Raw genomic sequence first — 27,955 nt, 5'->3', positions numbered from 1 at the left:
TATTTGCTGTAATCCTTGGAGATGAGATCCTGTTATTTTGATGTTTTAATTTCTTCTTTTTTTGCAATGAATCAAAATAAAAGTAAATGATTATCTAAAGCTTAGAGAATATCATTCAATATGTAATTTTTTCCCCTTCTAAATTTGAACAGACTTAACGAAATCGTGCATATATTTTCTTTAGTTTTTCTTTTTTTAAATCCAGATGATAAAATAAGACTACTTTAATGTGTATTGTAAAACTAGTTAATTTATAAAGTTGAATGGAAAAAAGCATTCAATACATTTTAGACACTTGTGACACATGTTTAAGGATGGCTTAAAATTTTTTATTGACAATCAATCTATCAATATATATATATGTGAATAATAGCTAGAAGAATTCTGGTTTCTGATTAAGTCAGGAATAATTTGAAAAATTTAGCAGTTTACCGGGAAAAATACTTCAGCTTCAAAGTTAAAATCTAATCTCTAACTAAATAACTTAATAATAAATTGATCAAATTTTACTGCAAGAATGAGCCACATTTAAATTAAGATTCATGCTGAAATTTCGCATATTCCTCCAAAGATGCAGCTCCCAAGTTGAGAACCCCTGTCTTAGAACAAGTGAGAGAGCTCACTGAAATGCTTGACTGAAGTGAGGAGCTCACTGAAACGCTTGACTGAAGTGAGGAAGTGGAGGATTGCTCACATCCAGAGACAGAGAAGCTGAGAAAGATGGTGCCATCGACATAGGAGGTAGGAGATCAGAGAGAATATTGCCCGAGGAGGACATGTTAAGATAGGGGTGTGACATAATTGGTGAGACACCAGGATACGAGGGAGACATAGGAAGATACTGAGATACAGGGAGCAGTGCAGGATCTGGAAATCTTCCCATATGCTGCCCATTCTCAGCAGTTAAGGGAGTTAAACCATAGTTCGACTGTACTAAGTTAGAGGAAGGCACTCCATACGTAGGATCTGGTTTCACAGGCTCCAGAACAGTATGTTCTATCAATGGGGAAACGGTGGTTGGTGATATCACAAGTCCAGATATATCAGGCATAGAAGGAGGTCCCATCATAGAATTATTATTTTTATGGTTTTCTGGAGGCGGCATGTGTGCCGGTGGTTCATACTTTCGCATTGCTTCGTTGCCAGGTGGACTGGAATTAGCAGTACCAACATGACTCTTTTTAGTATGACGGACTAAGTGATCCTTGCGACCAAATCGTTGAGGACAATACTGACAGACGAAATCTCGCTTTCCAGTATGCACAACTAGATGGCGCTTTACATCTTTTTTTGTGAAGAAGGATCTATCACAACGGTCACAAGGATACTTTCTTTCAGATGGCCCTCGCAAAGTTCTAGACCCGGTGTGCACTTTTAGGTGGTGTAATATGCCTTCGCGATCCTCCAAAGCTTTCCCACATAGCTTACATTCTAAGTCACCAGATTCAGCAGCATGGAGTGCAAGGTGTTTGCGGTATGAAAGCAGAGAACAGTAGGATTTTTGGCAGAAGTTGCAGCTGTGTTGAATTTTGTTAGGATTATGCACCTGCAGATGATTCTTCAAGTGGTCCTTCCTGTGGAAACGACGACCACAATTGTTGCATTGAAATGGTCTGTCCCCTGAGTGAATGTGTAGATGCCTAACCAATTTAAACCTGGAAGAAAAAACCCTAGTACAACCTTGATGAAGACAAATGAATGTCTTGGTTGTTTCAGGTTTTTCTATGCCATCTTCATTCCTTTGTAGCTGGCTTCTCCTGGCCCTTCTTCGTAGTTGCCCATTAGAGACATCAAAATTTTCAAAACCGTATGGCGAGTGATTCTGAATGGCAGTACCATTTCTGGATTGCCCTTCGCCATCAGAATCTTGCATTCCTATCCTGCTCATTCAAGCTTTGCTTTCTGCCAGCCACAACGCATGCAATTATATCTAACCCATTCACTCAGGGGTTCCAGTTAGTGAACTGGAACAGCGAATAGAAGTTATTTTTTACATGCCTAAAAAGAGAGAAAAATACACAATTTAAAATAGAACAAGGCAAAATAAAAAATTACTATTAAAAGTAAGTACTTAATAATGCAGATTTTAATTCTATAAGGCTAGGTAGGGTCGGTCTGAGTTCACACATGTTTAAGTCAAATAAAAAAAAAGTTTCATTTTAATTCATTTAAAATTAATGTTTTTTTTAAACTATCTTCTCTTTAGACAACTTTTAGGTGGAAGAAGAAAGGCCAGGGAGAAGGCCAGGGCCCACCTATCTCAGGCCGTCATGCAAATAATGAATGAATAACAAAACGCAATATTTTCCATATCAATAATACGAAAACTTTTAATAGGATGAGTGTCCATATAAAGCAACATAAAATGAATTTTTTTTTGTTATAATATTATGGTCTTTATATTATTTTTATTGTTACCTAAACATATCATATATTAATTAATAGTCTTAAATATACTATGAAAAAATTCCTATGCGGAATGATATAATTTTTCTTTTGACATTTTTAACTAGTATTTCACGCATGTCATATAAAAATTACAGCCTTGGTATATTCTTATAAGAACTAATAATTTAAAATTTCCTTTTAAAATAAATGAGCAAAGACGCGATATTTTTGATATTAGAATTTTTTTTTCTTCTCTGCTCTTTTAAATTTTCTTTTTTTTAACAGTGAAAACAAATATTCTTAAAAAATAATGAGAATATGCAAACAGATTAGGCTTTTTACTTTTACATTTAATATTATAGCTAATGTAATAATGCATGAAATATTTAGCACATTGAGACCAAACATTCTTAAGACATAAACAAGGTTCATAAAATCATGATTAAAAAAATCAAAATGATTGATTTTTTTCAATGTTATATCTGGCTTTGATATTTAAAAAAGAAAAAAAAAAACTCAAAAGAAATTTTTTGCTTACAATTAAAATGTTTTAAACTTAACTTAACAATATGAAATATTTTTAAAAAGAAATGATGACAACAGATTTGTCGAACTAATGCATGCAGACACAATACAAGATTCATATCTTATGAAAATGGAATAAAATGTATCATTAAGTACCTACTACTAAAAGAAACAAAAAAAAAAAAAAAACTAGATAAACACATAAAATTTAATTTCCTGTCATACTAAGAAAATTATTTTCTTAAGGTACAGATAAACTTAATGCCAATGATAATATTGAAATAAATTGCTTAGATCATTCTTAAAAGTGATAAATGGTACAATATTTATCACGTTCAACTATATTTGTGGGAAAACCCATAGTTAATCTAACAAATTTATACAGCTATATATACCAATTAAAAAAAAAAAATTGCATTTATTTTCTACTTTGATCTTTACTTAGTGCATTCTGAATTATGAATTTTAAAATGCTATTTCAAAAGTACTGGAGATAGCTATACTTCAAGTACTAATGTAGTGCCAGGGATCCTAAATATGGTATTTTCTAAAATATAAAAAAGTACCAAAAATTTAGATACCTACCTAATATTTTGATACATAACAAATATTTTAGAGAAAAAGTTAACCTGACTGTAGATAAATATTTTCAGGCATGTTTTAAATATTAGAACATAAAAAATATTTATTTAAAGAAGCATCTATAATTTAAAGTGAATTTCCTTATGCATTTACAAATTTCTTATCCAAGATCAAAAAATAAAATGACTATTCTCAGTTATTAAATATAGTCCCCTCATGAAGTGCCGTTTTTCCTATCAAACATATCTTTAAAATTTCGTTTTGCCTGTTTTTAGTTTCTAACTTTTTATTTAATGTATGTTTTCTGTACTCACATGAATGCAAAAAAAAGATTTATCTCAAATGTCATAAAAATTTTATTTATATTTATGCAAAAAGTCTTTTTTTTTTTTTTAAAGTCTCTAATACACGTTGCACAACTTGGTCAAACTTAATAGTCCAATGTTCTAGTAAACAATCAATAACTCCTCTTCAAACATAGGTTTTTTTCCTTAAGGGGGCTTTGCGTTTTTTGTGTTACATTTAATTAGTTTTTAAACTTATCTACTAAATATGGCAATCTTAGTCTGGAATAGATTACTCTTAAAATGATTTTTAGTTACAAATACTTAAAAACTCAAAATATGCTTTTAAGCATTTATTATTTGGAAAAAAAATAAATAAATAAATAAAATAAATTTTCTGCAGCTTTAGAACTAGTAATAACAAATCAATCAATTTTGGTTTGTTTAGCGTTTGAAATTTAAACCTCTTAGCAAATAATGTAAAAAGTTCTCGCTTAGTTAGAGACATTTCTTTACCGAAAAATTTAATTGTCTTCACAAAGCAAATGTGGTTTACGTAGAATTGCGTTATATAATCATGATAAGTATCGATTGATAGATATCAAGAAATCCTGAAACTACAGGGGTATGTCCAGACATTTTGTGAAAGGTCCATTTTTGTAAAATTGTGAAAAAATTACTCGTAATTTGTGATTATAAAATAAACGTTAAGTCAATAACATTGTAATTTGTAAAATAAACGTTGTGAATTTGAGCAAATATGGGTCCTGTTATTGCAAAAAAACCTTTTCAAAGAGTTTTTAAATTGTAAAGACATACAAGATTATGCTCAACACTGTACATTTATAATAAAAGAAATTTAAAAAAAAAATAAACAGCAATTGCAGCTACTAAATTAGCGATGCAACATATAAATATTCGGTATTTAGCCTATTCTGCTGAACGGAGAATATTCATTTCGGACGAATAAAGGAAGAAGCGTCTGCCGAAGACAAACTTAATTCGTTTACATCCATCTTTCTTCTAAACAGATCCCTGAACTGTCTAATTGAATAAAAAAACTAATATTTACAAAACAATGAAAAATCAATAAAAAAAAATTTAAATATATTCATCATAAAATATTTTTTAAATAAATGATATTTTAAAATATTAAATCAAGATGATTAAAAGCAAACATCCACGTGCATATAAAATACATATACCAACCCTGCTTCAGCTACTTTTTTCCAATTTTTTTAAAGTGTCAGATATGTTTTGCTAGTTTTATATTATGAATCATAGATATATAAACGTAGGCTTGATTTTTTAATGCAGAAATTTTGTTTGAATTTTAATTTGTCAAAATAATTCCTTAATTCCATATCAAATATATAATTTTACGATATTAGATTTTTGTCTTCCACGCCATACCATAAAACATGGTAAAACCTTAAATTTTTTAGTACTGATAACTCAATTTTTTTTTTTTATACCGATAGGTAATCAGATTTTCTTAGTTTGTCCTCGGTATGATGGAAAACTTATTTTAGAATCGTAAAATTATCGTCTTATCAAGCATTCTCAGTAAAAAGCAGATGTTTATTAGTAACTTTTTACTTTGTTTTTCATAGTAAGATCCTCCAATCTTGATTTCTAAACTTATTCCAAATAAAGTTTTTACATTAACTATTAATACTAATTTCATTTAGCCACTGGATTCCCACTCCTAACAACATTTAAATTTAAGGGTTTTTAAGGAAATTAAACAAATTAGANCGTCATAAAATATTTTAACTTGTGCAAAAAAAATTTTCAGCGGAAATTAGCGGAAAAAATCTGAGAAAAAGCGGTAATCCGCGAAAGAATCTCATCCCTGATTAATGCAGAAATTTTGTTTGAATTTTAATTTGTCAAAATAATTCTTTAATTCCATATCAAATATATAATTTTACGATATTAGATTTTTTGTCTTCCACGCCATACCATAAAACATGGTAAAACCTTAAATTTTTTAGTACTGATAACTCAAAAAAAAATTTTTTTTTTATACCGATAGGTAATCAGAAGATTAAAAAGTTTTAATTTTTTCTTAGTTTGTCCTCGGTATGATGGAAAACTTATTTTAGAATCGTAAAATTATCGTCTTATCAAGCATTCTCAGTAAAAAGCAGATGTTTATTAGTAACTTTTTACTTTGTTTTTCATAGTAAGATCCTCCAATCTTGATTTCTAAACTTATTCCAAATAAAGTTTTTACATTAACTATTAATACTAATTTCATTTAGCCACTGGATTCCCACTCCTAACAACATTTAAATTTAAGGGTTTTTAAGGAAATTAAACAAATTAGAACGTTCTTAAAATTTAGTTTGAAATATTAAATTTTCCAAACAAACTAAAAAAAAATTCGGTTAGAATTTATATATGATGCAGTTCAGATAGTTCAAATATATAATAATTGTAATAAAAAACATAATAAAAAAATAGACAGGTTAAAAACATTTCAATTAAGAGAAATCCATGATAAAAATTTAAAAAGTTAAATTAATTGCAGAATCAAAATTTTTTTAATTTAAATTTTATATATTTACTCATTTTTCTTTCATTTGTTGGATAAATTTTCTTATTGCAATTGGAACATCTATGTTACAAAATTGCTTTATTTTTAAACTCGGGTTTGACATGATGTTACAACGCAAATTGCGAAAAACATAAAAATTTCTTGCAACCACATTCCTCACAATCGGATGTCTTAAATCCTTATGTCCTACATTATTATTGTAACTTAAAACGCTACTTTAAAACAAGCATTTGAGTAATACTTCACGTACGCGGATTTACGCCTTTGATTTACTGTTTCCCATTATTTTTGCGTCCCATCTACGATCTTTGGCACATTAGACACGCTATAGTGCGAAAACGGAATCACTAATATTTTACTTTTTTATTCACGCATACATAGGCAGGGGTCTATTTAGAAGAAATTTGGGTCCGTTAACGGACCCTTCACAAAATGATTTTTCTTTTAATCGGACCCTTCACAAATTTGTTTATCTTCATTATTGTCTTGTTAATCGAATAAACCCTTCCCAGGTCAGAAAACAAGAAACATTGATGTAAACGAATTAAGATTTGTCTTCGGAAGACGCTTCTTCCATTATTCGTCCGAAATGAATATTCTATAGGCTAAATACCAAATATTTGTATGTTGCATCTCTAATTTAAAAGCAGCAATTTCTGCTTATTTTTGAAAATTTAATTTGTTTAATTATATATTTACAGTGCCGAGCATAATCTTGTATCTATTTACTATTTAAAAAACTCATTGAAAAAGTTTTTTGCAATAACCTGACTCTATTTGCACAAATTCATAAAAGTGGACCCTGGTTGAAAGAACGGGAGTAATTTTTTCACAATTTCACGAAAACCGGACCTTTCACAAAATGTCTGGACAGACCCCTGATAGGATAAAATATTATTCTTAAATATAATTTACTGCCAAACTCAAACGGAGATCGTCACAAGTTACGATCAGGCGAATTGTTGACTCAGCAAAATATTGCTATGAAAACTGTAATCATCTGCACAGTTCAATATTCACGAAATATGCCTCGTCTTGGTTAGTAAATGAAATTATCAATGACAACAAATTAATTTTAAATACAACAAAAATGGGACGAGAAATTTTTTTTTAAAATTTATTCTTTTAAGCAAAGAGATCTCGATAAGAATATTAAAACAAATCTTTAAAGGTAAGAAGGTGACAAGAAAAAAATAAAAAGCGAATATCTGCAGATTTGGTAGAAATTTGTCTTGAGTTGAGCAATAGAGGGCCTAACCTCCCAGCACAAATAAAATAGTTACTCGTAGTTAATACGGATAATGCTACCTTACAACACTAATTATTTTCCATTATATTGACATGAATTAAATGCATTGAAAATTGTAAATAAGATTGATTAAAAAAATATAAACTGATGAAGTTTGAGTTGCTACTCGGTCTTGGAAGGAATGTCTCTTCCGGAAGAATGGTAGGATATTGAAACAACTTGGGGGGAAAATTTGAAGAGACATTTTAACGGTTTTACAAAAGCAATAATTTAATAAATGAGATGCATGCATGGATTTTCAACATGACAAATATAAAAAAACTGTTTATAACTGTCAAAAATTACAAGCGCTAGTTACGAAATCAAATTAAAATACCAAGATATTTTTGAATATATGCTAATATATATAGTTAATAATTAGATTAAAATAAAAAAAAAGCTGTTTGGAGCAAAATATAACAATTCACATCGTAGTTATATAACTATTTTATTTTTTCCTTTTATTTAAAATTTTTGATCTTCAATTTCTAGCCTCACGAATGAGATGCCCCCCTGTTGAGGTTGTGATGGTATGTCTTCTGATCATCCCCAGGATGTTTCCCAGATCACCTCCAATAGCCCATTGTGCAACTCTAGTGAAAGGCAAATTAAGTACCTACCATCTTCAAGGAATTTTTAATAGATTCAATGAAATCAAAAATACAATTGAATTATTTGTGTTCAAAGTCATGGGCATTGAAATAGATATATTTGGTTTTGATGTTATTATTATTATTGAATTTCACAAATTATAATAAATTAATTTGTAAGCAATTATCTAAGGAAAATAGCAAGGATAAAAAAGGAGGAATTTTAATATAATTAATATTGAATGACTCTGAGAGATTTGTGTTTCCAGTTATTTTGTTTTTTAAAGTTTAATATTACTTTTTTTTTATACAAGTGAACGAGAGCGTAACTATTTACTAGATGGCTTGAAGTTCTTCCTCTAATATTCTAATGTCTTTTTAAAAATAACTTAACTATGGAGCTTACAGTAGATTTTAGGTCAGCATATTGAGTTGTCTACATTAAAAATATAAAAGAGCCTATACAATTTTGATTTCATCGAGAAAACATCAAGCAACATACTGTTCTAAACTGTTTTTTGGTGTTTCTGAACAGGTCATAATAGGAAAACGTCCGCATAGGACAACATTTCAGGGCACGAGTTCCCTGCTATTTTAATTCTGATGGTTGTGTCATAACTGCCTTTGAAGTTTGTCGAAACATTTACAGTGTTACATATAACGTTCTTAAACTTGTACATTTCAACATAAAATAGCGTAAAAAGTCATTTAAAAAAAAAATCTAGCTTTTAGGAGCAAAACTTAGCTTATATTTGAAATCCCCACACCCGATGTAGACAAAATCAAGTACTTGTATAAATGTAACAAAGAATTTTCTTTTCAGTGTAATTAACATTTTTTTTAATTCAACCCGTAAAAAGAACGGAAATTCAGCTAGTTATTTAATAAATGAGACTACTAAGTGTACCATAATTCTCAAATCAAAATATAATAACACACAGAATAAAGAAGTTATAACACATAAATTGGTAAATAAAAGAATAAATTGGCAATAGCGCATTAATTGAAAATTTTGAGTGTTCTTTTTTGTCTTTTTTTCCCCTCCTCCCTCAGGGAGTTTAGGCAAATACGAGGCTCACGATACCGAATGGGATGACATTTCCTTTTTCACAGCAGATGTTACTTACAGCACGATTTATTCTGAGTGAATAGAAAAATATTTTTATATTTCAGGTTGAAAATGTGTTTCAAAGAGTTGCAAGAATCATACATATACCCTTACTGTAAACAGCGCTTAATGTTAAAGCAAAGAACACTCAGGTAGAAATTTAAATACTTTTAAAGTAAAACAACAACAACTTTTCTTTTATATAAATGCACCAATTCAAATGGTCAATGTGGAATCACGAAGCGGAAAGTTTGTGAGGCGATAATATAAGTAGGGAGTCGCAAAGCGGCGAGTCTGGGTATGACTTCTACTTCATTCTTTTAATTTGTTTCTAAAATACCAATGCCACAGAATCAGTGCTGCCAAATCAACGTGGAAAACAGCAAAGCGGTGACTCCTTAGGAGGAAAATAAAGTGAAACTGCGAGTTTGTGTCGGTGAACCAGAAGGATAGCTTCTTTATATAACTTAAGATGTTCAAACTATTTCAACCATACTTATTCGCCCGAAAAATATTATGCTTAATGGATGAAGATCTGAGAATTTTTGGCTGACTCCAGCTAAAAAATTATAACGGTATTTTAATTATGTTCCATCTTGATTAATGAAATATTTGATAAATATACTAGTAATTTTATTTTATAACCGTCGTTGAACAGCCGACCCAATTTTATGGGCTTAATACTACTGATGTTCAATTCGGTAGCCTTGTCATTTTGAACCCGATCCAGAAGACAAGGGAACTCCTAGATGATCGAGTATTAGGAGAAATTTGCCTTCGTGGAGGACTTTTTGATGGAACTAACCCGCATTTGCGTTACACGGAGAGGAAGACCACGAAAATCTCTAACAGTTAGCCTAACAACAAGGAGACTCTAACCCATAATCCGTCTACCACTGATGATATTTCACGTCAGCACTGTGATCAGTGCAAGCCGGATGCGGAATTCGTATCGACTGGGATTCGAACCCGGTTCGCCTCATTGGAAGGCGAACTCTCTATCCCCTTTCAACTTTTACGGCACATTATTATTTGCTTTCTTATTATATATTTTTTTATTTATAATATTAAAAATAAATCACCAGATATATTAAATGGCGTATTTGAGTAATCACTCTTTGATGCTCTCAATTTGCGCAGATTCCATCGTAAAAATGCGGTCTTTCAACTGCTTCGGGGTTTATTCATATGGAATTCTACATGGTTTGAAAAATTATAATATAACATATTTATAATATCAACGATATTTTTACGCTAAGCTATTTTCGAATTTTACTAAATCTATCGCAATAAAATCCGATTAAGAGTAGAAATNAATGGATGAAGATCTGAGAATCTTTGGCTGACTCCAGCAAAAAAATTATAAGGGTATTTTAATTATGTTCCATCTTGAATAATGAGATGTTTGATAAATATACTAGCAATTTTATTTTATAGCCGTCGTTGAACAGTCGACCCAATTTTATAGGTTTAATACTACTAATGTTCAACTCTGTAGCCTTGTCATTTTGAACACGATCCAAAAGACAAGGGAAACTCTAGATCGAGTATTGGGAGAAATTTGCCTTCATGGAGGACTTTTGATGAAACTAACCTGCATTTGCGTAACATGGAGAGGAAGACCACGAAAATCTCTAATAGTTAGCCTAAAGGCAAGGAGACTCTCGTCTACCACTGAGGATATTTCACGTCAGCACTGTGGTCAGTGCAAGCCGGATGCGGAATTCGTATCGATTGGGATTCGAACCCGGTTCGCCTCATTAGAAGACGAACGCTCTATCCCCTTTTAACTTTTATGGCACATTATTTGCTTTCTTATTATATATATTTTTTATTTTTAATATTAAAAAAAAATCGCCAGATATATTAAATGGCGTATTTGAGTAATCACTCTTTGACGCGCTCAATTTGCGCAGATTTCATCGTAAAAATGCGGTCTTTCAACTGCTTCGGGGTTTATTCATATGGAATTCTACATGGTTTGAAAAATTCTAATACATCATATTTATAATATCAACGATATTTTGACGCTAAGCTATTTTCGAGTTTTACTAAATCTATCGCAATAAAATCCGATTACGAGTAGAAATTTTGGCCTCGATCCAAAAAATAGTTTTAAAATTTTAATTATTCCGTTTAAGATAATTTTTTTGCAGTAGTTCAACATTAGACATTATAATAAATAAAATTTTAAACGATTCTTTTTATGACTTTATCACACGTTCCTTTATGTTTAATTTATTATTTTTTCAAGTTCAGCGTCATAAAAGTGAAGGGCATGTGGATCGGTAGTACGTTACCGAATTAGTATTTCAGTGTTGCCACTCTAATCCGAAAAAAAAAAAATTCCCTGTAGATATCATACACAATATATTAAGAGGAAACACACTACCACTGCACTTTTGTGCGCGCTATATTGCACTAACTATACTAAACTTAATTACCGGAGAAACTTAGATAAAAAAGGTACAGCTGAACATATTTCAAATAAATAATGCTAGAGAAAATTAAATAGTTTAGTATAGATGAAGTATCATCCTTAAATATGTCACCCCTTTGAGTGGTCACCATTTTTTTAAAGACGAAAATAAGAAACAAAATTCTTTGTATTTTAGGTGATTTTTAAATTTCCTGAATTCTGCAGGTTTTTCCTGTGGAGTGGCAACCCTGTCTTTCTAAAATTCGAAATCGAACGTTTTTCTTTTTAAAAAACAGTTGTGCTTTAAAAACGTGTTTCTAGGGGGGAGGGGGAAGACTTTTTTAAAAGACATAATGAATCCTAACATTATATTATATAGGACTATATTAGAGTATGAAACAAAATTCATAATTTAAAAAAAAAAAAAAAAACAATTTCTTTATGGGTCTGCACGAAAAAGTAAAAAATTGCGAGTAACTTATAAAAATAGTTAATATAGCCTCGGCCAATTTTCCAGGTATCACATACATTTCACATAAAATGATCATGATGTCTGGAATTACCTTGAATAACAATAATAAAACTCAAATAAACCACTGACTTTTCATCTGCTTTGTTTAGCTATTTTTTAAGAAATTCTTGCAACACAATTTTAGATAACTTTATAAAAATACACAACATAGAAAAATTCATGTTTTTCAAATTTTATTCCATCGTATCTTATGACAATTAGAACTTTCACTTAGATCCTTATATTTTAGTACAATATTATTATAATGAAATGTAAATATAAATGTAATAAAATCCATAAAGAATTTTTTACATTCAGTTACTTATTAGTCACAAAACCTCTTAATAATTTATTCAATATAAATGTCAAAAAGTTGAAGCACATGTCGAATCTTATTTTGCACTATAATGGCTGTTATCATTTAAATTAAAACTATAAAATTTTAAGTATTTAATTTGCATTTATAATACTCAATAAAATATGTAACTTTTTTTTTTTATTAAATGAGCATAAATTTTTTTTTCAATTGTTGGAATTTATTTTAAAATGACTTTTTGCATTACGTGACATCATTACTTTTTCCTAATGTTCATAGTTATTTCATTAAATCTGTATGTCCAAATCAAATTTACTACCGTTTAACGGTACCTTCACAAAATACTTTTTTTTAAAATTTTATTTTTGTGTCTCGTAAGAAATGATAAACCCATATTTTTTGGGCTGATTTTTTTAATATAATTTTTAATTTTCACAAATTATGTCTAAATTTTCACAAAATAGGTACCTCTCAGACCCCTTTAAGNTGAATGAATATTTAAAAATATTTATTTTCACAAAATATTGCTAAGTGAAAAAGGATTTAACCAGAGTTTGGTTTTTACCAGGACATTGTAAAAACCTGGTAAATACTATTATTACAGTTATATTATTAATATTATTATTTATTTATAGATATAGTGTTTTGTTACTTATAACTGACAGGGATACATATAATTTCCATGTTATAGCTGAATATATATTTTAGTAAGAATATTAGATAATATATATTATATTTATATACTTGTATATGAGCAAGTAGCAAACCATTGGAAAGTGATATGACGTAAGCTATCTCCTAAATTGTATAATTATAAAACTAATTTTTTTTCATAACCAGTTGAAGCATTAAAAACTTAGAAAACTGATGAATGTATTAGATTTTCAATACCAGTTGATAACCATTAATTAAATATTAAAAGCATATTTACAAATCACTACTTACAAAAATTATATTAAAATATAATTAAAATTTTTTTTTTATAAATACAAATATTTAAAAAATTTCTTTTTAAGTTTTATGACTTTTATCTTAGTTTTTTCAAAATGTCATTTCCACTCAATCATTTCTTAAAATCTAATTAGAAGATTTAATTTGTTGTTTACGATTGAAATTTGGTTTAATATATTTAATTAGTAGAATTTACTAATTTTAAATGCAATTTAAGATTTAAAAACATAATAATTTGTGAGCGAGTCTTCAGTTCACCATTTAAAAAACTTTGTGATTACTGAATTGCAGAACTGAGTTTATACCAGGAAAAAAACAGGTTTTAACAGGACATATTAAAAAAACTATAAACCCAGGCTTATTTATTTACAGATATAATGGTTTGTTATTTATAACTGATAGCAATATATATTATTTCCATATTATACCTAAGATTAGTAATCAGTTAATAGTAATTTATTAGATAATGTATTCAGGGGTCTGTCTAGGTCAAATTTACTACCGTTTAGCGGTACCTTCACAAATTGAGGATTTATCGTACCTATCTTTTGTCATTTATTTTTATAAAATTAGATAAGGAAATTTTTTTAAAACTTATTTCTTCGCGCTTTTAAGATCAAAATTTTCCAAAATAATCATTTGTTCAAATGAGTTAAAAAAATATATTTTTATGTATGAAGATTTCAAAATCAATGGTACAACAAAAATGAATATCAATGATGTATACACTAGAAATTAAAGACTAGACAAAAATCTAAGACAATTTTAGTGCAGAATATTCTTGTTTTTCCTTAATACTGTATTCACTTCCTCACACTATACTTAAAACTAGCATTAAAACTCAAACAAGTTAATAATAACTAACAACAAATTACCAAAACATAAAGAACATTTGCAAGATGCGAGGAAAAAATAAAATTAAGTGCAATGAGTTTTGACTTCACTGATAACGCTGAATACTGATCTCAATAGTAGTTAGCTAAATGGTGGAAAATAGGCAGGGGTCTGTCCAGACATTTTGTGAAGGGTCCGGTTTTCGTGAAATTGTTAAAAAATTACTCACATTCTTTCAACCAGGGGCCGCTTTTATGAATTTAGGCAAATAGGGTCCGGTTATTGCAAAAAACTTTTTCAAGGATATTTTAAATTGTAAATAGATACAAGATTATGCTCGGCACTGAAAAATTATAATTAAAAAAAAATTAAATTTTAAAAAATAAACAGCAATTGCTGCTTTTAAATTAGAGACGCAACCTACAAATATTTGGTATTTAGCCTATACTGCTGAATATTCATTTCGGACGAATAATGGAAGAATCGTCTGCCGAAGACAAACTTAATTCGTTTACATCCATCTTTCTTGTTTTCTGCCCTGGGAAGGGTTTATTCGACTAAAAAAACAATAATGAAGATAAAAAAAATTTGTGAAGGGCCCGATTAAAAGAAAAATCATTTTGTGAAGGGTCCGTTTTTAAGTTAAAATATTTTGTGAAGGGTCCGTTTTTATGAAAAGATATTTTGTGAAGGGTCCGTTAACGGACCCAAATTTCTTCTAAACAGACCCCTGATAGGAGGCATGATAGTTAGCTTGAAGTGTGCAGCGGAATTTCCAAAAATAGCAGACGTATTTTTCTTTTAGGGATTAAGACTACTTACTTAGTGGCCGCCTACAACTGTTAGCATCATAAACATTTCGGGCTAAGATTGTAAGAAGAAAACAAAGTAAAATGGTGCTTGTTTTTCACTTTTCTATATTGATACCAGAACTTTTTTTTTTTTTAAATATCTTTTATTTTTCTCTATTTCAAGTAATACTACTCAGTTAAACATGAAAAAAAAATTATTGTAATAGAGGGTGGCTTGTAATTTTTAACTAGTTACAAACCTAATTTTTTTGTAAATTTAATGTTAGCATTTTAAACGGAATCTCAGAACATGTCGTACTTGTTATATTGAGTATTATAAAAGAATTATCAGGGGTCTGTTTAGAAGAAATTTGGGCCCGTTAACGGACCCTTCACAAAATATCTTTTTATAAAAAAGGACTCTTCACAAAATATTTTAACTTAAAAACGGACCCTTCACAAAATAATTGATCTTTTAATCGGACCCTTCACAATTTTTTTTTATCTTTTCATCAGTTTCGTTAATCGAATAAACCCTTCCCAGGAAGGGGGGGGGGGAAGAAAGACAGATTTAAACGAACTAAATTTTGTCTTCAGCAGACGCTTCTTCCTTTATTCCTCCGAAATGAATATTCTGCGTTCAGCAGTATATAGGCTAAATACCAAATTTTTATATGGTGCATCGCTAATTTAGTAGCTGCACTTGCTGTTTATTTTTGAAAATTTAATTTCTTTAATTATAATTTTACAGTGTTGAGCATAATCTTGTAAATCTTTACAATTTAGAAACTCCTTGAAAAAGTTTTTTTGCAATAACGGACCCATTTGCACAAATTCACAAATGCGGACCCTGGTTGAAAGAATGTGACTTAACAATTATTTTATATTCACAAATTACGAGTAAATTTTTTCACGTCTTTACAAAAACGGACCTTTCACAAAATGTCTGGACAGACCCCTGGTTATAATATAACTCTATAACAGAGAAACTCAAGAAAAAAAGAAAAGAAAAAGAAGGTTAAAAAGGGAAAATCAAGACAAAATATTTTTCATTAGGATTATCAAAAAAAGTTCGACCCTTTCAAAATTTTTTAGAACATTAGTTCTTAAAATGATCATACATTGTACTGTAATGTTACAATACAATACAAGACTATTTTAAAAGCTCAAAATTCTAGTTTCAATACTGCCTTTATGTACGCTTTTAAGATGTTCACAGAAATAGCAGAAACAATAAAATTGTTTTTTTTTGAAAATGTATAAAATGTTTTTTTTCAAAACAGTTAATACCAAGGGAAAATTTTTCTGTATAGACGGAGGTAAAAATCATGCCAACCCTGCTGAATTGTTAATTGGTTTAAAACCATTTGAAAATAAATTGCACAATTAGATGAAATCTAAATTTTGAAAGAATCAATATTCATCATACAAGGTTTGATTTTATCTACTCAAAATACATAGTAAATAAGTTTTACCCACTAATTCAAACTTTAAAATATCGCTATATTTGATTTTATAAACAGTCGTTGAACAGCAGACCCAATCTTTGGGTTTACGACTACTAATATTCAACTCTGTAGCCTTGTAATTTTGAACAACTCTAGAAGACAAGGAAACTGCTGGATCAATGCCCCCCAGAGGTATGAATAGTTATGTGCACCAGTCACCATTTATTACACGGGGAGTCTTCTGCCGGCGGGCACCGAACCAACGACCTCTTGGTCCAGTGCCCTACCAAACAGACTATCCCGGTCCAAATTTCACAGCAGAAAAATTTAGTTAATCAAGCCTTCCTTTCTTTTTAGTGTTATTAAGGAGTCTTTAATCCAAAAAAAAAAATTAAGTAAATTAAATAGAGTAAGTAAAAAAATTAAATAGAGAAAACTATTTTTGTATTATTAAATATAGTACAATGAGTAGCGCAAAAAAAGCAAAACTTTTTCAAAGTGATTCTGATAGAAATATTTCTGATCAGCTTAGATTTTATATACACAGAGAAAGCAAAGTATAAGTTAAAACAAGGTAGGACAATAATTAGTTATATATAATAAAAACAACTGCTTCATTTAAAGAAATATAAGTTGGTATTAATATACAGTTAAAACTTAAAAACACAAACAATTGAATTCTGTCATAATTAAAGTAGTGATGAACGGGTTGAAATTAGTTGAAAGAGTCGATAAGAAGAGAGATTTTGTGTTCGCAAAAAATTATTATTTTCATCTAACTCAGTATTAGTGAAAATTAGAATTAAATAATTTTTAATACTATTTAAATTTAATTTTGTTAAATACAAATACTCAAGCTGACCAGATTTTTAAAATAAAAAAAAGTTCTTTCTGGAAATTTAATGTTTAAATTCAAGCTATTCTTAAAACATTTATTGTTAAACTATTTCAATTGTCATCTTTTTAGTTTCTAATTTTTAATCTAGTTTTTTTTGGGGAAAAAATAGGTTTTCTTCCAGGATTCTCATATTGACAAGACTTAAATCTTTTTTTTTTTAAAAGGGACGATTTTTTTAACGTTTTTTGTATGTTGTATACGCTACTTATAGAGAATTTTTACTTTTCTTCAATGGATAAAATATTTTTTAAAATGAGATTTTAGAAAACTTAGTTTCAAAACACAATGCATCAAAGATCAGCATCTCATTTTTTTAGGCTTTGCCCAAAAAAAAATTTCTTAGGCAGTAGTTACGTTAGAATTTCTGAAGTATTTAAAAGTCTCAGAGAAAAAGCTACTAATAAATGTACAATTTAATCTGATCTGAATATATGCATTTTCATTAGTCTTTTTAAAAGAAAAAAGATTATCAACAGCTGTCGAAAGATATAAAACGTTTTCAGTTTTTTTTAAAATTTAAAATTAGTAATTTAACAACAAAAAAATAGTCTTAGTTTTTATGTAAACTGTTTGTTGCCACTTCGAACCTTTTTCAATCAAAAACTCTCTAAGACTTATTTGGCCCCTACTAAAACTGTGCACTAGATCGTCCAGGTACCTAGAAAAACTTTTTTGGCGACGAATTTTTTCAACCTAATATTCTGCTACTTATGTTTAACTTATTATAAGCAGGAGGAGTGATCAGGAAAAAAATAAGTCAAAATTTTCAGCTTTTTCATTGTCGGCAAATTCAATCAATTGATGGACGGTGCTTAAAAGCTAAAACTCAAAACCAGTGTTAATCACGCATTTAATATTTGTTTTACAGGTAAATAACTGCTTATATAACATGCAGGTAAATAACTGCTTATCTACTGCTTTAGTGTTGATTTCATACTTTGTTTCATTAAATTATAGGAATCACAATTTAAAAGACCCCTTTAAAATCTTTATTGAATTTGATCCTTTAATTGAATATTTAGCTCCGCTACAGCAACAAGACACACACGACCTATATCACTAAAAAATTGTCACGTAATTGTCTATGTGAAGGTAGTTTTAAATCAACAGCAAATGCGATGACCGACCCCTTAGAATTTTTCTTAGCTCCAATAATTTTACAACTTTTATTAGTCTCTGATCATCTTCAAACACCAAGATCACTAATATTAAAACTCTGAAATCTAAATTTTTTCAAAACTTAGAAATCTTTAATCCAAAGCCAGACTTCTAAGCACACATTATCTCTTGTAACTAGTTTCTATAATTTCATCGCCACCTCATTTTAACAAATTTGTTTAAAAACTACGGATTTAAAAAAAATAAAAAAAGATAAATAGAGAAATTAAAGTTTATTTGTTTAGGTTTTTACTTTTTTAAAATAATTGAAAAAATATCTGAAATTTGAGCAACAAAAAAAGTGTAGGTAGGAAGATTTACACACAGAATGTTATGGTTGTTTTAATAAAAATATCGATGCAAGATTTTATTTATTTATTTAATTTGTGTGAATATGAATCTCAATGCGTGATTTTTAAATACCGCATATCTACCTTACGAATCTCTACATTTCTTTTAAAAATCGCGTGAATACGAATGTCCATATTTGATTTTTAATTCACGTAAATACAAATCGCGATGTTTCATTTTAAAATCGCGTTAATGGTAACTGGTCAAAATGACTAAAGCTATTGTTCAACAAAATTTGTTGAAATAAATAGTGAACAATATTTTCAACAAATAAAATTAATTTTTCAAAAAATTAATTATTTTTACACAGTTTGTTATTATTATTGATGAATTAACATTATTTTTAGTTTATTTATAATATTTTCTTGACATCGAATTATCTAAAAATCTTTAATAAAATATCTATTAGAAAAATACTAAAATATTTAAATTATGTTGTTAATTTTTTTTTGCAAATTTCTAATGCCAATATATTTTTTAGTAATTGTAGATGTAAATAATGTTTTTAGTTATCTTTTTTTCCCTTTAAAAAATTGATATTACTTAACAGAAAAATAAATAACAATAACTAATTTTTCATCCTGATGATATATTAGTAAATACTCAAACTATTAAAACGTGGGGAGATAAAAAAAAAACCTTTGCTATTATATACGTATTATAGCGTGTATGATTACTATAATATATTTAAAAACTAATTTTAATTTTTAAAACAAATACATTTTAATTAAAATTGTTTATGATTATTTTCATGATTTTCAGATGAAATATTTTAAAAAGCTTTTGAGTTGATTACTACATTATTTTATTTTTTGAAATTGTAAATAAGTAACCATTGGCACGAAAATGAAAATTCAGTTATTTGTGATTATAGCATTTCATAAAAGCTAAAAATTTTTAGGTTCATTTTATAGTTGCAATTAACTTATATTTTTTTTAAAATTAGGCACCACCATTACTATGTCTATCGATAGCAGGGGATGGCAGTGGAAAAAACTGCTTCGAAAGATATGTTTCTTCAAATAAAGAGAAAAAAACTTAAGAAATATTAAGTACTAAATGATACAGTTTATAAATCTTTTTTTTTTTTTAATATATTATATAAAAGCAAAAATTTGAAAAATAAATGTAATGAATGACTCAAGAAAATCAAGGAACTGAAGTTTCGGAAGTTTCGGTTTGAAGATAAAGGAGTACACAAGAGCTATTTTACAATTACACAAAGAACTTTTTAATTATTGTAATAAAATTATGTATTGTATTATACAACAAACCACAGACAATGACTTGATTATTTTTTCTAAATTGATTTTCATTGTATTCACGCTATTTTAAAATCAGATGTCGAAATCAGTATTCACACAATTTTGAAATAAAATAATGAGATTCGTATTCACATAATTTTAAAATCAAACATAGAGATTCATTTTCTAAATTGATCTTGATTTTATTTCATTAACTTATTTTTTTACAGAAAACAAATAAAAAATAACTTTGCATATCTCTTTACACCAATTGCTGAATTATGACTTTTCCTTGAAGCCATTCATACCTCTATTGGTTTTTCACTTATCAATGTTTTGTCCTGGATAATTTAAAAAAAAAAAAAAAAAAAAAAAAAANCTACCAATTGAAAAAAAAAAAAAAAAAAAAATCCAATTTAACTTTGCACAGCATCTCAAAATACTGAGAAAAAAATAAGAATTCAAGCACAATCAACAACACAAATAGTGTTTTCCGGAATAGGTGTTGAAGTTCAGCTGATCCCACTCTTTCATTGTGGTGGGAGATCACTAATTGATTATTTTTCATAAATTATGAAAAAAGCAATGTTTTCCAAGAATATATTTTATTTATTTATTTTAACATAAAAAAATAGTTAAATTTTCAGAAGCAAGGAAAAATTGAACTTAAAAAACTAATTGGAAAGGTAATCTAACTGGAAGACTGAATTTAATACATTGGATCTTTTCTCCAGACTGATTTCAGTTCTCAGTACTGAAGAGTGGTACTCATGCAAATAGCATACAAATTTTTGAAACAAAACGCTACATATGTCTTACTTAAAACAATTCTGAGGTAGTATGCTAAAGGTATTAATAAATATTTTTAATTCAGATTTTATTTTACACACCTAATCATAAAATTATAATTTTAAAAAAAGTAAAGTATTTTTAATAAAGCTTATTTCATTTTCAATCACAAAGAATTTCTAAATAAAACTTGTAAGTTTCCAAATAAAAAATAACACAATAAAATTAAAATACACAAATTAAAAAAAAAGTTTTCTTTTTTTCTCCTCACATCTCAATAGCTTCAAAGAATTCTGCTTTGGATTTACTAAAGTTTGCTGCTTTAAATTAAATTCAAAACTTAGTCAATAAACTTCAATTAGTGAAATTACGTTGATGTGTAATAAATTACAGAACTTTTGAAATAACATTCCGAAAATGTTGTTTTCTTTTAGATTTTTTAGAATATGAAACAAAAACAAACAAAACAAACAAAAAAAGTAAAATTAAAAAAAAAAAAAAATAAAAATAAGTAAGTTAAAAGTAATAAAGAACAAAGTAAACTTTTACCAATTTCTGATTTCAAAATGCTATCTTCTAAATAAAGTTTTATTTTAAAACTATAAATACATTTCGAATCTTAAAAAGCTTAATTAAGTAGAATTTTTGTCTTAATTTTAAAAGGAAATTAATAAGGCATAAAAAAATAGCAGTTGAAGAGGAAGTTTAAATTTCCTTTTTCTCACAGTGTGATTTATTTTTAATAAATGGGAAAGTAATTTTATGTTTAAATATTTCTTAACCCGCAGTTAATGTGTAATGCAACACAATTTATTCTATCTGGTTAATTAATTAATTTTTTTAAAGCAATAGGGTGACCCGGGGTAATTCACGATCACTCTGTTTCTGGGGTAAATAATGATCACCTAAGTTTTATCTAAAATTATTATTATTTTTTTTTTAAATTTGAGACTTACAAACGAGTGCTTATACACTTTACTAAAGTATAACTACATTCACGTAATAATAGTTTTTTGTTTAATCTAACAAAATAAGTATCTTTTAAACTGCTTTCTGTATTTTCCATTTCAAAGATGGGTTTCAAAATGTGCACATTTCTGCAAAGAAATGTGCACATTTTGTTCCCCCTCCTTCTCTTAATAATAAATATTTTGAGTTACTTTCTTTTTCTTTGATATAAAAATAGTGTAAGATTTTGTTTAATTGTTTCACATCTACTGTAAACATTATAATTGATTATAAGAAACTATATCAAATGTTGCCCCCTACAGATGGGGTAATTATTGATCACTGGGGTAATTCCTGATCATTGTCATTTCGTCAATAGTATGTATATAAAATAGCTAATTGTCTTTTCTTAAATAACAGTTCATATTTATTAAGTGGAACAACTATAAAATATATTTAAACTGTCATCACAAAATTTGTTTTTAACTGAATACAAGACTGTATTTTGATTTGCATCATTTCTGGTTTGTCTTACCTTGCTCCTATCTTAATTTTATGTGTGTACATNTTCATTACAAATGATTTGTTTGATCTTGATGTCTTATTTGTTAATTACCATTATATAATTATTTTTAAACAGCCCCTTTACAATAAAAACTGGTGATCAGTAATTACCCCAGAAATGATAAAGTCCAGGGGTAATTTCCGACCACTAAAAATTTAAAATCTTTTAAATTCTAATCAGATTTTCAAACAAAAGAAGGTGGCATAGGACTCATTTCACATAGCCTCAAATGAGATGAGTTCTAAATTTCAGTTTTTCAGCAGTTATTAACGATAAATTTCCATTTCAATTATTTTGAATACTTTATTCACATGTATTATGTATGACTATAAAACAATTTTACTAAAAAATTCATTAAAGGTAATTGTCTCACAAAATTGATAATTTTTTGGTTTAACAATTTTAAAAATGATTTATTAAAAGGTGAGGACATTACTATTAGATGAACAAGCCTGCATTTATAGACTATTTAAAATTCTAATAAGAATTGAAGTGTTTCTTTTACTTGAGTTGGAATAAACTTGCAACATTCGTTTTAATATTATACGTGGTTGTGTTTATCAAAATGTTGTTGGCATGTAATGTCTTACAGAACAGAACTTTTTAAACTTATTAACAATTCACTAGAATGATTTAAGAATTGAAAATAGAATCGAAAAGTCCACTACGAAGGCAAAAATTTCTCCCAGTACTTGATCCAGGAGTTCCCTTGTTTCCTGGATAGAGTTCAAAATTACGAGACTACGGAATTGAATATTAGTAGTCGTAAACCCAAAATTAGATTTGTTATTCAACGACGGTATAAAATAAAATAAAGCCATACCCTGAGCTGTGGTGGCTCAGAGAATACAGCGTTCACCTCCCAATGAGGCAACCCAGGTTCGAATCACAACAAACCAGAGTGCGGTTGTAAAACATCCTTAATGGCAGATGGATCAGGGTCCCCTTGCCATCAGGCTAACCGTGGGAGGTTTTCTTCTCCCTATAACACAAATGCCATTAGCCACATAAATAAGTCCTCTACGAAGGCAAATTTATCGCAAAATAACAAGGATACGAAGTTGAACATTGTTGCCCTAAATTCAAAATTGGGTTAGCTGTTCAACAATGGTTATAAAATAAAATAAAGCCATATCTCCAGTTAAAACTATTCCAAAACATTTTCATACCCCCCAAATTTTTAAATCAGTCAGAAGTAACGAATCGCTGGCAAATATTGAGATATTAATTCACACCTACTGTAAAATTATTTCAATTGAATATTCCGATTTTTGGCATAAATAAATTTTCCTTTAATAAAACAATGCAGTTCACAGTCTCATCTATCAGTTAAAATCAGATTTCATGCTTGTCATGTCTAAAACTAGTTGTGAAATGATTAGTTTTAAATTATATTTATTAACTTTAAATTAAAGATTAAGATTTTAAAGGAGTTATTAGCTTGCCTTTACACTATTATTAGAAACCAAAAAGCTATTAATCTCATAAAAATCAACTGATCAAAAATCAAAGAAAAAAGTTCAATTTACTCGTGCCCGCCCCTATGACTGAAAAACCTTTTTTTCATTTTTTTGTTGATAAATTGAACAATACAATTATTTTTTCCACGCAAATTTTGAAACTGAAACAATCAAATTATCAAATAAACCAATTAAATCTAAGTTTCAGAAAATGTAACTACATAAAATAGCGAATTAAATCTCTATTGAAAATAACAATAGAAAACACAGTATAACTATATAAAAGAAGAAAAGGAAACATTACCTTATAATAAATCAGGAAGTTGAATAACATGCAGCTGATAAGTCAAATTTATTAAGTAAATTAGGGGTGCACAATTTATTATGGAATTGTTGGGATTTTGAAGGCATACAACTCGACGCAATTATATATATATATATATATATCAATAAATAACTTGTTTCTTGGCACAAGTACTTATAGTAAAATTTTAAAGACTAAAATAATTTTTAAAAGACTCAAATAGCCGCATAATAATGTGATACCACTATCTTTTCCCCAAATCATGTAAGTAAAGACCGAAATTTAATTTGAGTAAAAAGTGTATAATAATTAATTGCGACACATGTGAAGAGATAAGTCTCAACATTTTGAAAAAAAAGGAAATAAATTATTTTAAACAAATAAAAGAATGAACTGCAAAAATTTAAAAAAAATAATTTCTTTTACTAAAAAAAAACAAAACTTTATAGGATTAAATTAATTTCTTAAGTGATTGTGCTTCATCTCTCTTAATAACATTAAATTGTTTTTAATATACTTTCTTTAAGTAAGCAGAAAAAACCCACTTCAGTTACAAATTTGGATTTTAATAAAATTTCATTAAAATTTAGGTTTTCGATTGCCACAACAAAGTGAAAAAGTTCTTCTTAAATTTATTCCTCTGAAAACTAACAAAGCATTAAAATTATAAAATAAACTATTTTTTTTTATAAAAAAGAATTATTATAGGTATAATTTGCAAAAAAAAAAACACATAAAAGGGAATTAATTTTTTGAAAACATTTAGATGGGAAAAGTTCTGAAAAATGCAAGTAAAGGGTATATAAATTTGTTTTTACATAATAAAATGATCACAAAAAATTGAGAGATATAATTCATCGCATCCAAAATTGTGATCAATAATCCAATTTGAATCACTTCCAAATTAATTTTCTTATTTGACGAAAATGGTAGATTGGTTAATAGGCAAGTAATTAACAAGTATTTTTTTTAATAAGATTTAATCATAATATTTTGAAATAAAAAGGAGATATGAACAATTAGAATGTAGTGCAGAACATAATCCATTCTAACCCCCTAAATGTGCATCCTAATATGAAAGAAACGGATATATAATTTTAATTAACGCTTCAAAAATAATTTGCTTTTTGAACACTTAATGTAAATATTTGAGATTTATTATCACACAGGACTATTTGAGGACCACATTTAGTGCATCTTAAACATAAAAAACTATAAATAAAATGTCTATTGAATGTTTATAAATGTTAAAACTTTTAAGGAAAAAGCCTCAAGATCAAAATAAAGAAATAATTAAAAAGCATCTGATTTGACGGAGGAAAACAAATAAAATTTGACTTACCTCATAAATGGTTATCCAATATATCCAAAAGATAAATAAGACACAATGCACTTTAAAAATACAGCGCACAAAAAAAGCAAACATATCAAAACTTTTGGCGAAATCAAGCTAAAACAGCATTTTTGTAAACATACTCGGCCACTATCACACGCAATTTAAAGAAATTAATATTAACTTCTACTTAATTTCAAGCTAAAAAGTGATAATAAATTTTAGAACAATGGAAGATATATATGAAAATATTTATTTAATTAATAAGCTATGAACTCGTCACACCTCAATTAATAAACAAATTGATATTTTTATTTATATTTCCTACAAAAAAGATCAGATCCACCTACATTAATTTATAAAAAACGAAAAAAAGAGAACTATAAAATTGTCCTTAAATATAGCTGAAAGCATTAATTGAAATTAATTTATTCATCATGTATGTTACAGGCGGTCTCCCTTATTGTATCACATCCTATTATAAGCTAGATACCACACATAGATTCAATGAATCTAGATCAATTTCAAATACATTGTGCCATTCATTTTACTGCATATACTTGGTAGCATAATATAAATGATTTTAAAACATTTTGGGTTCGCTAACTAAGCATAATCAATTTGAAAACATTAAATATTACCTCCGAACCTTCCGACACATCCTTGCGCGTCGGCCATGCCATGTGACGTGACGAATGCGAATGGTGTCGCTTCTGTTATGCTCTAAATGCTAAATTTAATTTTTGATGTGTAAGGATGCAATAAGTAAAATATTAATTTAAGTTATTAAACTCAATAAAGTTTTGTTAAAAGTTTGTTAAATTTTAATTAGTTTAAAAAGAAATTTGTATATAAATTTTTTAAATCACTGTGTCCGCAAAGAGAGCGCTAAAATCGCTATTTCGTGTTGCCATGTAAAAAGAAACTTTTAGAATTTTTTATTCTTTCTTCAAGTTGTAGTAGAGATTATTTTCAAGAAGAAATAGACAGCCAAAATCGTTTTAAAGCAAGTGAACTCACAAGAAGGACATTTTCAGAAAGCATATTTTTTTTATTAAAGATAATTTAATTTTTATTCAAATATAATTTTTCTTAATGGCGAGAAGTAAAGGCACTGAAACTGCCCTTGAACTATTACGATATTTGCCCCGAGTTAGTCAGTATAATGTGCTACACAACCCCGGCGAATTCAAAAAGAAGGTAAGTATTGGGAAAAATGTAATAATACTGGAGTTTGCTTGATTAACGTGTGTTGTGAAAAAGAAATTTCTTTATATTTTTGACGAATTAAAATAATAAAAAGACAAATCTTGAATCTCATATGTATCTGGATCTTAACGTTGTATACAATAATAATTGAAGTATTAGGAATAAAAGCTTTTTTTTTTTAAAATGGCAATCATGGTTTCAAAACCTGTATGCTTTATATAAAAATAATTCAAGTATTGAGATTAAAGGTTTTTTAAAATGTCAATCATGGTTTCAAAACCTAAAAGTTTTATACAAAAATAATTAAAGGATTAAGATCTATTAGGAATAAAGTTGACTTTCATTGGAAAACATGATGTAAATCAATGTTCTGATGAGCTAAAAGGAAAAATTAAGTCTAATAATTCTGAAAATTAGGCTATTACCTGAGGGTTGCTGAAATATTGTTGTATAAATTCAGAAACACTTCATTACTCAAATTATCATGCTAAGTTTAGACTAGGAAAAAGTATAGATATTTCCTATTCAGTATGCAAAGAATGGTTTTTGTTGTGCAAATATTTTTATTTGTCTTGACTATAAAATAAGATTTTATTTTTTCCACCATTCTTTAATTCTTGTTTTCATCTAGAATCGTCCTAGGGGGCAGCATGGTGGAACTACTCATGGGCATGGAAATAAAGGTGCAAAGCAGCGATGTTCTTATCCACGACTTGGATTTGAAGGAAGAAAGAAACCTTTTTATTTGAAAGTGCCCAGAGAGTTTTATTATAGAGGACATCAGTAAGAATTTTTTTCAATTACTGTACAGTGTGTAAAAACACTTCTAATGATTTTTGATTTAATGGCCAGATTTTCTCTTTACTAAAATGCATCTGCAACCTTTAATGCTTTAATTACTTAGTGCAGAGGATATTTCAAGTAAAAGAAAAAGACCTTAAATTGTACTTCCTCTGAATGGGGACCATATAAATATTGCATAAAAATATCACATTTTAGAGAAACTTCTATGTTTCTATCCTTATTCAAATATATATTTTTGCTCCCCGTGTGATTTTTAAAAGTCTTGTATTTCTCATTTGACATTATTTGCATTTG

At 28.2% G+C, this 27,955-nt stretch overlaps 2 protein-coding genes across 3 annotated transcripts in view; one reads left to right on the top strand and one right to left on the bottom strand.

The window, feature by feature from the left end:
• Positions 1-49: 49 nt before the first annotated feature.
• On the bottom strand, positions 50-26,562 carry LOC107445191 (zinc finger protein PLAGL2). 2 transcript variants are annotated; one of them, XM_016059537.4, is made up of 2 exons: positions 26,290-26,562; positions 50-1,998 (listed from the first exon to the last, which is right to left on the bottom strand). In XM_016059537.4, exon 2 carries the CDS (start codon positions 1,886-1,888, stop codon positions 650-652), a length of 1,239 nt encoding a protein of 412 aa, XP_015915023.1. In that variant the 5' UTR covers positions 1,889-1,998; positions 26,290-26,562; the 3' UTR covers positions 50-649. The 2 variants fall into 2 exon arrangements, with proteins under 2 accessions (XP_015915023.1, XP_015915024.1); XM_016059538.3 differs by having other exon boundaries at positions 25,658-26,351.
• Positions 26,500-27,955, top strand: part of LOC107445190 (mitochondrial ribosomal protein L15) — a 14,452-nt gene continuing 12,996 nt past the window's right edge. Inside the window, exons 1-2 of the mRNA XM_016059536.3 lie at positions 26,500-26,848; positions 27,489-27,640. Coding sequence (XP_015915022.1) covers positions 26,744-26,848; positions 27,489-27,640 — 257 coding nt within the window. The 5' untranslated portion in view covers positions 26,500-26,743. The remainder of the gene's footprint in view (positions 26,849-27,488; positions 27,641-27,955) is intronic.

The sequence above is a fragment of the Parasteatoda tepidariorum genome, chromosome 4, assembly GCF_043381705.1.
Source record: "Parasteatoda tepidariorum isolate YZ-2023 chromosome 4, CAS_Ptep_4.0, whole genome shotgun sequence".
Taxonomy (NCBI): domain Eukaryota; kingdom Metazoa; phylum Arthropoda; class Arachnida; order Araneae; family Theridiidae; genus Parasteatoda; species Parasteatoda tepidariorum.
Note: the sequence above shows the minus strand (reverse complement) of the source record. Positions and strands in the feature narration are given on the sequence as shown.